Source organism: Apodemus sylvaticus, chromosome 19 (genome assembly GCF_947179515.1).
Source record: "Apodemus sylvaticus chromosome 19, mApoSyl1.1, whole genome shotgun sequence".
Taxonomy (NCBI): domain Eukaryota; kingdom Metazoa; phylum Chordata; class Mammalia; order Rodentia; family Muridae; genus Apodemus; species Apodemus sylvaticus.
This window is the reverse complement of record NC_067490.1, coordinates 7,813,126-7,826,443: the sequence shown is the minus strand read 5'-3', so window position 1 is coordinate 7,826,443 and position 13,318 is coordinate 7,813,126. Positions and strand designations below refer to the sequence as shown.

Genomic DNA, 13,318 nt, shown 5'->3' with positions numbered 1-13,318 from the left:
CAAGTGTATGCTTATGTGTAAATAAAATAGCAGACTATAAATGTTTTCGAGAAAATAAAACAAGGGGATGACATACAAGGCACCCAGGAGGGACCGCTCAGTATGGAGAACAGCCCGATTCCTGTCAGGATACAGGGAAGCTGCTTCCCGAGTAATAGAAGACTTGTGTCCCAACAAGGTTGGGGTATTTTAAGTCTGACTAGACAAGCCTCAGATGAACAGAAGAGTTGAGAGCCCAGGAGCTGCTTAGCTCACAGACAATAAAGGCAGTCTGGAGCTAAGCGTGCCTCCATCTTTGAGAACTGCTGAAGTCCTTCTGCCCTGAAGTAGGGCAGAAACAAGGTTGGCTCTCGGGGTGGCCACTGAGCTCCTGGTGGGTCCCAGATTGAGGGTTGGGGGGGGGCATAAAGAGTAAGGGCAGGGATAAAGAGCCAGGCCTGGGAGACTCAAGTTAGACAGAGCTCATGGGGCTGTGTGGTGTCACTGGGACTGAATAAGGGACATGCCGGATGCCAGCCACGGCTTTAAGGCCCTCCTCTAACAGGGACTGAATTGGGTTGACAGATGCCAGCCGTCGGGACCCTGGTCTACAGTTGAGTGAGTGGGTAAGCGGATGAGATGTGGCCTTTCGTTGGCTTGTTGGCCATTGTTTAGCTATTGGGTAATTACCAGAGAGGGGCCAACTTAAGGAAATCAAGGCAGGGAAGCCAGAAAGGATATGAAACAGAGATGCTAAGTAGACGTGGAGAGTCCTACCAAACCTCAGACGGGTTTCCAAAAGAAGACGTTGCAAGGGCTGTGGACTTAATGTGCAGGTCGTTGCTTGTGACGGAAGACGCTGGGCTGGAGGGAAGGCAGAGCAGTCGAGCGTGCCTCTGTCAGAGGATCCCATTCTGACACCCCAAACCCACTTTGGATGCCACGCAAGCTCCTGTAACTCTAACTCCGGGGGAGTTGTGTGCCAGCTGCGTGAAGCCCCGTGGACATACCTGATCCCCCCATTCGTTGATCACAGGCATGTTGATGTCATCAATAAACACGGTCATCTTCCTCCCTCCCGGGGGCCCGTAGGTGCTCCCCATCCTCTTATCCACGTAGCTTTCGATTGTCCTCTAGAGAGAGGGAAACGGTTCATCATGAGGGCTGGGGCTCCATCCTTATAACTAATCTCGTTTGCAAAGCAGGACATCATTCCCTAACGTAACCAGGAAGTTCGAGTGTAGCTATTACGTATGCACCGCTTGCATTCAAAAAACAACATATGCTAGGAATGTCAGCCACCAGGATACTGAAGCGGATATGCTCCCAAGCCCAGCCTCGGCTTCAACTTGAAGCCAAAACACACTACTTGGCTTTGGCTTCTAATTCAGTCACTTGAGAGCCAACTTGGGTCTGGAGGGATACCTCGGTCCTTACTGCTCTGGCAGAGGACCAGGTTTGGTTCACAGCAATCATGGGGCAGCCTGCAAATGCCAGTTTGAGGAGATCTGGCACCCGCTTCGGGCCTCCTCAGGATCCTGCATACATATGGTACACATAAACACATACATGTGCATGTATGTGCACATGCACACACATTAAAAAAAAGTAGCAAATTTTACCGATGCTAGCCACAACCCCAAACATGTGTTGGGGCACGCGGAGCACACGCCTTTTATGAGAACCACCACTTTAAACTTTTAGTCTGTTCATTTCCACGGCAGACGATGGGTCCTACCTGAAACATCATTGGCTCTGTAGCGGAGGAGAAATTTAGACTCTTGGATAGCTGCACTTCAGGGTCATATTTCTTCAGATACGCCTTCACCATTACCGTTTTCGCTGTTCCCTGCTCTCCTGTGAGCAAAACGGCCTGCAAGCAGGGAAGGACCCGGCTGAGAGGTGCTGTCCTGTGCTCAGTACCAAACACCTTATGGCTTTACCACTCTTACCATCCCAGGAGTCGAGACCCCACTTTTTGTTTTCCACAGTGACACCCACATTTAGATCACTCCCAGTGAAATTAAACATTTAAAGGAATAAACACACACAGCAGTACTGAGATGCTGGAATATAAATGCCTGTTTGCATGCCTGCTGGGGTTCAGAACAGAGTCTGGAAGGCCACACCCACATCCCTCATCAGCCCGGGGGAGACAGAGAGGAAGAACATCCAGGAACCTGGACCACTGACAGAGTGTCTCTCGGCAGTGATGCACCCTCCGGGCCCTGGTGTTGGAATTTTCATTTTCCGTCTGTGGTACATGAGCACCAGCGTGTTTCTTACATGGTCTGAGACACTCACTTTGTGCTGTTTCGCAATTGTGTCTATCAAGAAGTTGGTCCTGATGTTGTCCACATTTGGAACCAGGATGGAAGAGTACTCCGGAATGCTGTCCGTTGGATAGAAGTATGGCTGAAGTCTCTTGTTCCAGTGTTCCCAGTCACCTACACGGCAGGTAGAATTCCGTCGTGATCAAAATGTGTCCTTCGACGGTCACGTTACATGATAGGGAAGGTCGTTCAGATCATGCAAAAATTTAAAATGCTTTCCCAAGACACTGATAAAGCTACTTATCAAATGTCCCCTTTCATGCCACCAATGGCTACTTGTTCTCTTGTTCATTTCTTTCGTGTGCCTTTGCGTATGTATGCATGTTTGTTTATGAGTGTGCGTGTGCGTGTGGAGGCCAGAGGAGAACTTCAGGTGTGACTTCCCTTCGAGCGTCGTCCACTACAGATGTTTTTATTTATCTACTTTTTTCCCTTTATTTTGGACAGGGTATCCCGCTAGCCTGGGGCTCACCACTAAGGCTAGAAGGGCTGGCCAGGGAGCACCGCAGATCCTCTTGGCCCCTTTCCCCCCAGAGATGGGATTACATGTACATATCCCACACCTGATTTCTCCGTCAGTTCTGGGGGTGAAACTCGGGCCCTCTCACGTGGTAAACTGAGGTCTGCCTCAGTTGCTAAACTGAGCATCACCACCTGAGCTTATCTCCTAGCTTCCCATAATTCATATCTTCTTACATTTTTAAGCCCGATACCGCTAACGGGCTTCTCCCTCTCACTGATCTTTACAGAGAACTACCGTTTGGATTCACCTTTTCCTACTCTAGTTTCTAGTTCACTGATTTCTGTTTTAATCATCGCTCTTTCTCCTGGGATTAACTGAAGCCTTTATTCTTTTGAGATATAGACACAGACTGCTACAAAGTCTCTCTCTTCTGAAGGGTTCGAAGTCTATGGTGATACTGTAAATGGTTCTCTGATCTTGAAAAAGAAGATACATTCTGCTTGCTTGAGAGGGGATGTTCCACAGCTGCCAGCTCAGCACGAAGGCCAGGACCCCAAACCCCGCTGGAATCGCCTATCTACCTCCTAGCATTTGTTCAATGCACCAATCATTGCAGTTTCTGTGTTTGTGGATTTGTCCTCCAGTTCCCCGTCTCCGCTGGCTCCTCTCTCTGCGCAGGTCCCTCTGCTGTGGCCCTACTTCTTGAAGCCCTAACCTAGAGGCCTCCTCCAAATCCACACTGTCCTGCTCTGATGAGGCGGGGGTTCCAGTGAAGTGTCCCTAAATGCCTGCTGGAAACGTCCTTACTGCCCTTGTCCAGTGTCTAAATGACACTGGTCTATACACTGCGTGCCACTTGCTGATGTTAGAGACTAAACTCAGACTCTATCTGGCCTGGAAGCGGGGACTTCGAAATCTAAGAATGGAGTCTCTCCAAAAGTGCTGACGTCCAGCGATAACAATCTCTGTCTCTATCTCTCTCACACACATACACACACACACATATACATATAAATATGTATTTATATATATATGCATATTTATATGTATATGCATATATACATATGTTTATACACATATACATACTATACACATACAAACCATGTATGACACATAAAAGCATACATATACACACAAAAACATATATACAAATTCAGAGACAGGCACACATTCAAACACACACACACACACACAGAAGGATGAGCTAAGGACCTAAAAGCCCTTTATGAGCATAAAGCAAACAATGCTTTGGTTCACTTCGTAGGCACAGATGCTCAGGCATATAAATCCTATCAGCACAAACCATTTAGAGTGGTAAGAGTGGAAAGAGCCCAGGAGATGGCTCAGCAGCTAGAGGGGCTTGCAACCAAGCCTGACAATTTAAGTTCAGTTCCCAGTACCATAGAGTGGGAGGAGGGAGCCAGCTCCCACAAGCCGTCCTCTGACCTCTACACTTGCACAGTGACATATTCCCTCCTCCTCCTTTTTGGAAGGCCGCTCCAAACACAAACATGTACCCTGTCCCATTGGCAAGACTCTCCTGCCCTCAAAGGTGCCAAGGAAACTCAGAAGCTCATTCAGCCCTTTGCAGTGTCGGGTGGGAGCAGCTGCCCGGCAGCAGCTTTGGGAAGAGAGCTAGGGAATCTTTTCCTTTTTTTTTTCTTCTTAAAAAGATTTATTTATTTTATGTATATATGCTCTCTTTAGACCTACCAGAAGAGAGCATCCAATCCCATTACAGATGGTTGGGAGCCACCATGTGGTTGCTGGGACTTGAACTCAGGACCTCTGGAAGAGCAGTCAGTGCTCTTAACCACTGAGTCATCTCTCCAGCCCTGGGAATCTTTTTCTTAAAGACACCAGAACAAGCCCTCTGACGGATAGTCCCTGCTCCCCTGTTCCCTGAACCCTCAGGAGGTTCTCACAGATGCACAGCCAACTGCTCCTCCACTAGGAGTTAGCTGCGGCCTGCGTGCTAAATCAAAGGCTGCGCGCTGTCTGCTTACTCTTGGGATTGTTTTTCTCTCCCATCCTCCCTCCCATTCTATTTCTCCTTTTAACCTTCACTGCTCTGGAGGTTTGAGGAAGCAGCTGAGGTAAATACAGGAGCCGGGACGGGAGCGTTTGCTGCTTTGTTCTCTCTGCTTGGGAGCAGTTGGAGCCTGGTTCTGGACAGAAGCATTGAGTTGAAGGGTGTTTGTTTAAAGGAAAGCTGAGGCCGGGCAGTGGTGGCGCACGCCTATAATCCCAGCACTTGGGAGGCAGAGGCAGGCGGATTTCTGAGTTTGAGGCCAGCCTGGTCTACAGAGTGAGTTCCAGGACAGCTACACAGAGAAAACTCTGTGGGGAAGGGGGGGAAGCGGAGCCTGGAGGGAGGCATTGCATAGGACCCGCCCACAGGGCTCACACTAGTCACATTGACATGGGCAACAGAGAGCTTGTTGACCCCTCAGTTGTATTTCCACGTCACTCCCTCAGCACTGGGAAGCAGGTGCTGTGCCTGGAGCTGCTTCTCCCGGTCGATCTTACTTAGACCACTCCAAGTGAGGAAGTCAGGACGGTCACTCCCTGGCACAGCTGATATGTAAAAATCCCACCTCTGGTGTACTTTATAAAATGTCTTTGTAGTTATATTCCCGGGTGGCTTGGAAGTTTATACTGTCAGGTCATTGTGTCCGTCCTTGGCTGCACTCACCGTAGTCGGTGACATAAAACTCATACATGGTCTGATGGGAGCCCTTGGGTATTTCCGGAAGGTTTAACTTGCTCCCGTGACCTCGCAGGAAGATTTCCAGCTTTTCTCTGCTGTCCAGTTCCAAAAGGGCCCCCAAGCTCCACATGAGGCCAAACACAAAGAGTTTGTGGAGGTGTTCCACCGACGAGACGCCACCTTCTTCTTTGGAAGGGATTAACCCTTCCAGCAGATTGAGGGACTGGAAGAGATTTCAGACAAGATCCACTGGAGAGGGGGTTCTCAATTTTAAAATGCGCGGGCTGACATTTTTGAAAGGAGAAAATCGAAAGCAAGAGGGGAAGGGAAAAGAAGACAGAAATGTCTCAAGACACAGCCTGAGGCCAGACTGTCCTTACAGTCCCCAGCGTTAGAGGACAGATAAAGCTTCAGACAGGCTGTAGGACCAACGGAGATGATGCTAAGCTGGGAACCAGCCAAGTGTGTGATCTACCCCAGCTCCTGCCGCTGAGTCCTGCTCTCCCAATCTGAAAAGTGAAAGCCCTCCTCTGTGGCTTCTGCCTCCAAAGTTAGATTGCTAGAGTGCAGATTCACCCCTCCTCCTCTGGGGATTCAAATCTCAGAGCCCTCAGCCCCAAGTCATTTAAAAAACTCCCACACTGTAGGGACTTCCTAGTCTAGGTGCCCAGAAAGGCAGCTGAGTTGAAAGCTTCCGGTGTTTAAGTAGTGCCGGTACAAAGCAGACCGAGGCTTACCTGCATGATATAATTACACTCCAGGAGCTGCATCTTGGGGTTGAGGTTTAGTTTCATGTATGTGTACGTTTCTTCAAACGCCTTATCATACAGACTCAAGAAGGCGGTGGCTTCCTGCTGTGTGCGCTTCTTCAACCATGCCTGAGGGTCAAAGGACAGAGTCTAAGTACTGCTGGGCGGTGGTGGCACACGCCTATAATCCCAGCACTTGGGAGGCAGAGGCAGGTGGATTTCTGAGTTCCAGGCCTGCATGAGTTCCAGGACAGCCACGGCTATACAGAGAAACCCTGTCTTGGAAAAAAAGAAAGAAAGAAAGAAAAGGAAGGAAGGAAGGAAGGAAGGAAGGAAGGAAGGAAGGAAGGAAGAAAGAAAGAAAGAAAGAAAGAAAGAAAGAAAGAAAGAAAGAAAGAAAGAAAGAAAGAAAGAAAGAAAGAAAGAAAGAAAGAAAAGGAAAGAAAGAAAGAAAACATGTACAGCTGCGAAGGCAACTCTGTTATTCAAGTTCTTGCTTGCCTTGTAAGCTCGGAGACATGAGTTCCATTCCTGGAACTCACGTCAAAAGAAAAAAAAAAAAGAACTGGATGTGCTGGCACGTGCTTATGATACCACCGAGGAGGATGAGGGGAGGAGGGGACAGGCAGGCCCTTGGGACTCGCTGGCTAGCCAGCCTAGCCTCCCTGACAGATTCCAGGCCATTGAGAGACACTATATCCAAAGTAAAAGAAGCGTGTGGATAGTAAGGTGGCTTGACATAAAACACCCGAGGTTATCTTCCGGCATGCACATGTGCCTGTACACAGGACTGTCTGAACATACATGTGTGCGCACAGAAGCAAAATGAGAGGAGCAGAGACCTGGAGACCCTCGCCCGTTTCCGGTCCCTCGGCCCGTTTCCAGGCCCCGCCCATTTCCGGTTCCCACCTGTAATATCGGCCTCCAGCTGAGAGCTGAGCTGCTGATGTACACCATGCCCATCCTCGACACCGTGGCAGGGGAGGCGTTCTCAATGTTGTGCACCTCAAACAGCAGCTTGCACGTCGGGGCCATGGGGATGCGGTCCCCGTTGGCCAGGGTGAGTGTCTTGTTGTCATCCAACACGGAGTTTAAGTTCTCGATCCAGATGGCATCCACGGGGCCGTCTAAGATGAGGAAGATGTTTTCACCTGCAAATGAAGACAGATCGGTTTCTCCATCAAATGCAATGTTGTTAATAAGGTTGCAGAGAGAAGAGCAAACTTGGAGCGAGGCCCGTGCCTACCCTTTTTAGCTTTTAACGTCTTCCTCCACAGAGTGGAGAAGATCCCATCTGTCCAGTCATTGGTGGCTGTGTCCAGCCTGCCGAACATCTGAGGCGCGGTAATCGCCTTTGGATTCATTCGCATCTCCCGGTGAGGCCTCCCGCACTCCGTTAATGACTTCATCAGAATCGTTATGACCGCCGTCTTCCCGGATCCGCTGGGCCCCAGAGTCATCAGGCCGTGTCGTACCAGAGAGGTCTCGTATAACTACACCGTCAAATGACACATTGGAAAATGGAGGTTATTAGTCTCCGGCTGACGGCTGTGTGTGTTCGCTGAAATTTTAAGAGGCTTTAAATAATATCCAAACGTTCTGTGTTTTACTGGGTTTAGGAATCATAACCACCATCATATTAAAAAACAACATAGGTGATAAAATAATGACAGTGTGGGACTTGAATTATATTTTGCAAATAATTCAGCATCAGCTTTCTGCCACTTGTGAGGTGTGTGTGGTGTATGGTGATGTCGCCCCCCAGTGGTGGAAAGCAGCAGCGCGCAGCATCTCTGTAAAGATCTCGGGTACCCCTGAGCCTTCTGGGTCTCCAGAAGCTGTAAGATTTTTGTGTGTAGAAGTGGTTTATTCAGGGAGAACCCGCGGGAGATATAAAGAAGGGTGTGGAGATAACACTCCCAGGGATGGGAAGATCCTAGTAAGGTGCAACGGAGGACAGCCACAGCAGTCAGACAGGCATGACCAGGGACTCTCCATCTGGAATCAGGGGAACTTGGCCCTCCCAGCCCCTCACCCAGCCATCCTTACACACACAAAGTGGCTTCAGTCTTCCATTTGGTATGAGAAGCAGAAACATACAGAAGCTGGTATGTGGTACAGAAGAGGATTCAAGGAGACACTCTAAGAGCACTGCAGAGAGTGGGCTGTGGACATAGCTCAGTCAGAAAGGGCTTGCCTAAAGGACATGAAGCCCTTGGCTTTTGATATGCAGTGTAAGGTGGCACACACCTACACTCAAGATACAAAGGCAGGAGGATCAACAGGTCAGGGCCAACCTTGACTACATAGGAAGTTCCAGGCCAGCCTGGGCTATAGATCTAATGTAGTTGAGCCATAACACATGTTCTCTCTCTCTCTCTCTCTCTCTCTCTCTCTCTCTCTCTCTCTCTCTCTCTCTCTCTCTCTCTCTCTCTCTCTCTCTCTCTAGTTTTTTTAGTTTTGGTTTCTTTAAAAACCCAGTTACATTATGAGAATATGTTTTTGTTTTCATCTCAGGTGTGGGATATGGGCCTGCTTCAATTTGTCCACAGCTGTTACCTATGATTGTCTTGTCCTCTGAGGGGTGGGGTGTGGGGAGTGCCATGGTTTTGCTGGTTACAGATAGTTTAATTCTGGGAACTCCAAGGAGGGCATAAATGCCACAGCCCTAAGAGAGGCAGAAAAGAGGAGGAGGAGGAGGAGGAGGAGAAAGAGAAGGAGGAGGAAGAAGAGGTGGAGGAGGAAGAGAAGGAGGAGAAAGAAGATGAAGGAGGAGGAGGAGAAGGAGGAGGAGGAGGAGGAGGAGGAGGAGGAGGAGAAGAAGAAGAAGAAGAAGAAGAAGAAGAAGAAGAAGAAGAAGAAGAAGAAGAAGAAGAAGAAGAAGAAGAAGAAGAAGAAGAAACTAGGAAACTAGGAAACTAGGAGAAGGAGAAGGAGAAGGAGAAGGAGAAGGAGAAGAAGAAGAAGAAGAAGAAGAAGAAGAAGAAGAAGAAGAAGAAGAAGAAGAAGAAGAAGAAGAAGAAGAAGAAGAAGAAGAAGAAACTGCTGCTCCCCCCAACCCCCTGCCACTCCTGCTTGCTGCTGTGATTTGACAGGAAACTGGAGATATCCTGACTATGAAGATCAGACTGGCCCCAAGGAACATGATGTCTGTAATCTGCAGGAAGTGGTCTAAAGAGGTCTGTGAACCCTCTCCCCTCTAAACTTCTCTTTCTCCTACTTAGTGTTGGGGTTCATGAAGGATCACATGTGCATACACACACACACGTGTGCACAAAGCAGCAGACCTAGGTTCCTCAAGCTCTAGGGTGTCACCCCTGAGGTGTCAGCTGCAGGTACTACTGCTAGAGCGACAGCAAGAGGCCAGCAGGGTCATTCCTCTCCATCCCAACTAAGACTCTGGTAACCATCAGCCGGCTCAAGAGGGTTAAGTAGCAGCTAGACTAAATGTTGTCCCGATTGCTGCATGCCAGGGCAAACTCATTCTTTCCTAAGACAAACACAACCCCCTGAGGATCCCTCTTGTGATGATGGATACCTGACGATTTAACTTGGTTTCCACATTCACATCTGGTAAGTATCTCGGGGTAAGATCCGACGTCGTGACCTCTGATGGACACCTGCTGTCTGATGGACAAGGGGTTTCTGACGCCCTTACCTGCACTAACTTGAGGTTCCAGGGTGGGTGGTTAATCAGACCTTCTAGGTTGACCTGGTTGTCCACCGCAGCTTGCAGCTCCGCGTAGGTGCTACTGTCTAGCTGCAACCCTGGGAACAGGTCGTTGATCAAGCTGAGGAACAGGGGCTCGTCCTCGTCCACCTGGGAGGGCAGACATCAGCACAGCGCACTCAGTCAACAGTCGTCTCTTAGCTAAGTAGGATATGTGTAAATCTCTGTCCGAGCAGTGTCCTACCTTTATTTTTTGGGTTTTTTTTTTTTTTTTGAAACAGGGTTTCTCTGTGTAGCCCTGGCTGTCCTGGAACTCACTCTGTAGACCAGGCTGGCCTGGAACTCAGAAATCTGCCTGCCTCTGCCTCCCAAGTGCTGGGATTAAAGGCGTGTGCCACCACCGCCCGGCTTCTACCTTTATTTTTAAGGAGTAGGTTTGAGTAAGCTGACCACCCCCAAACAGTTTGCTGTGCTTTAATACACAGATTGCTGTACTCCCAACTCCATAACCTTTCTCAATTTCTTCTATCCTCTGGAGCTCCCCTGGTATTTTTTTATGTTATGATTTATTTTTATTTATGTGACTTTGTCTTTGTGTGGATAGGTGCACCTGAGTGCAGTTACCCACAGCTGCCAGAAGATGGCGTAGGATCCCCTGGAGTTAGGTTGGCAGTGTTGAGCTCCCTGGTGTAGCTGCTAGAAACTGAACTCAGATTCGCTGGGAGAGCAGCAAGTGCTCTTAATCACTGAGCACTCCATCCCCCAAACACACACTCATGCACACACACCACAAGCATGCACACACACACACACACATATACATATACATACATACACACACAGACACACTCTCATACACTCACACACATACATATACATACACTCAGAGAGACACACTCTCACACAAAGCGACACACAGACACAAAGACAAACGCACTTACACCACACAGACACACTGATCTGACACCCTCCTCTGACCCATGTAGGCATATACACACTCAGACACACACACACACATATACTCACTCATTCACACACACACAAATGAAAGAAACTGGTATATAGAGAGGAGATTTTGAGCTAACACACACACACACACACACACACACACAGTATAGAGTTTTCTCATAGTTCCTTGTGAGTCCAGAGCTTCAGGCCTAGAATCTATTACTCTGTGGCTAATGCTAGCAACCTCCATTGATGAGCTGTTAAGACACCGTGGACAAAGGCCCTGGTTGCCAAGCGTGACAACCTGAGTTCAATCACTGGTGGGAGGAAAACCAACTCCCAAAACTTGTCACCTGACCTCCACACTCACGCTGTGGCACTCCACACATGCATTTGCACACATGCTCGAACACATACGATAATGTAATTTTTAAATTTTTAAGGGGGCCAGAGAGATGGCGCAGCAGTTAAGACCACTTGCTGCTCTCACAGAGAACCACACGGTCAGGGGCTCACAAGCAATGAATGAGTAAAGACATGAGTACGTGTACTCATGCACATACATGGTACACGGATAAACATGTATGCAAGGAAAAAATCATATACCATAAATAAGAATTTTAAATTCAAAAACTATTTTAAGGGAAACTAGACTGGAAATTTGGAGCAGAAGCCCTCTCTCCTCCTCCTCCTCCTCCTCCTCCTCCTCCTCCTCCTCCTCCTCCTCCTCCTCCTTCTTCTTCTTCTCTCTCTCTCTCTCTCTCTCTCTCTCTCTCTCTCTCTCTGAGGCCCTGGTTTACCACACACAACCTACAAAAGAGTCACTTTCACAGTGCGCCGGTGAAACGAACGTACACAGGATCTGAGTTCACGTTTACCAGTTTGGAGAGGTTCATGTCCCGTAGTCCTCTCATGACTGTGCTTAACTCACTGTCTTCCGGCCGAGCTCTTTTCTGAGACCCAAGGGTCCTCAGCACGGACAGGATATTTCTCAGTCCAAAGTCATAGTGGACCTAGGACCAGGAAAGACAAGGGGGGGAGCAAAGATGCATCATTGAGAACTTCCAGAAACTCCGCTGGTGTTGTGGAGTGGCCACACTGGGAAGCGTTGACAGCTCAATTTGTCTTCCTTCCCTTTGAGTGAGGAGAGGGGACCATTCAGTCAGGAAAAAAAACGAGGTGACATGACAGGATTCAAACCTTATGTCTGTTTCCAGAATGAGACGGCTGGATGCGGTCCAAGAGGCAGACAATAGATTTTAAACAAGGAGCCTGTTAAGTTACACGGTGACAATTCCGTTTGCGCGGCATCCTTGAACTCTCAGGTGGAGGAAAGGATCGGTGGCTTTGACAGCTTAGTTATTTGTGAGAGGGGGAGACCAGAGTGCAAAGATGTGGCAGAAGGGAACCTTGTAGTATATGAGTGCTGGCCACTGATTGTGGTGGGGGCTACGTTAATCTTCACGTGATGCTAATGCACACATATTCACAGACACATTAAGAGAGCACATATAATTGGCAAAACTCTTGAATTGTGTTGCTATACTCTAGTTACAAGATGTTGACACTGGAGGAAGCGGGGAGAGGGGTACACATCTTCCTGGGCATTTTCTTCCCCATGTCCTGAGAATCGCCAAGTATCTCTGAATTAAAACATTTGAAAACAGGTACCCAATGAGTCAAGTTCACTCTGCATATATTTAGGAGTAACTCCATGTGTTTGTCTAATCTCACTGGTTAGAATCTATAGCGGTAAAATAGCAAAGTTAAAATCTAGACTCAGTAGCCAGAAAGACAGACCAGGGGTTAAGAGGGCACACTACTCCGCAGAGGACCCAAGCTCAGTCCCAGGACCCGAGTTCAGTTCCTGGGACCCATTATCTGGCAGCTGCCAAGCAGTTACCTACAAGTCTGACTAGATGAATCTGATGCCCTCTTCTTGACTCTGTGGGTACCGCACTCACAGACACATACCCCCACGTGCGTACACATTTTTTTTTTAAAGAAACTGAAGCAAAAACCTAAATTCTATGCAGGAATAATAAATGCGTGTTCTTACCTGTTTTGTAAGCTGTTCCTCGCAGAGTTTATAGAGGACATAAAACTTCTGCGCCAAGATAACATTTTCAAGAAAACCACAGCTGGCAAGTTTAACACGCATAATGATCTGCAGGTTAACACAGCGAGATGTGTGTAAGCAACTCTAGTTGGGGGCTGGGGGGGGGGGGGCAAAGAACACAAATCATCCTTAGAAGTCCAGTACACACCTGCCTGTCAGGCACCATCATTGCAACTGTTCTGAACTGGATTTTTAAGTTTTCTGGCAGTTCCTGGCGCCCAGCATATCCAGGGTTCTAAGAGTTAAGATACATTTGATTACTGGTTTAGTTTTACTTCAGACCCCTAATCCATATTCTGAGGCAGTACACACACAAAAAATATTACATTTATAAAAATGCCCTAGAT

General features: G+C 48.2%; 1 protein-coding gene across 1 annotated transcript in view; it reads right to left on the bottom strand.

Moving 5' to 3' along the window:
- Dnah8 (dynein axonemal heavy chain 8) overlaps positions 1–13,318 on the bottom strand; it is a 238,386-nt gene that overhangs the window by 122,331 nt on the left and 102,737 nt on the right. Inside the window, exons 42-52 of the mRNA XM_052164217.1 lie at positions 13,120–13,206; positions 12,912–13,019; positions 11,731–11,865; positions 9,893–10,054; positions 7,481–7,727; positions 7,144–7,385; positions 6,223–6,363; positions 5,471–5,708; positions 2,284–2,426; positions 1,718–1,852; positions 990–1,112 (exon numbers count right to left, since the gene is read on the bottom strand). Of these exons, the coding sequence (XP_052020177.1) occupies positions 990–1,112; positions 1,718–1,852; positions 2,284–2,426; positions 5,471–5,708; positions 6,223–6,363; positions 7,144–7,385; positions 7,481–7,727; positions 9,893–10,054; positions 11,731–11,865; positions 12,912–13,019; positions 13,120–13,206 (1,761 nt within the window). The remainder of the gene's footprint in view (positions 1–989; positions 1,113–1,717; positions 1,853–2,283; positions 2,427–5,470; positions 5,709–6,222; positions 6,364–7,143; positions 7,386–7,480; positions 7,728–9,892; positions 10,055–11,730; positions 11,866–12,911; positions 13,020–13,119; positions 13,207–13,318) is intronic.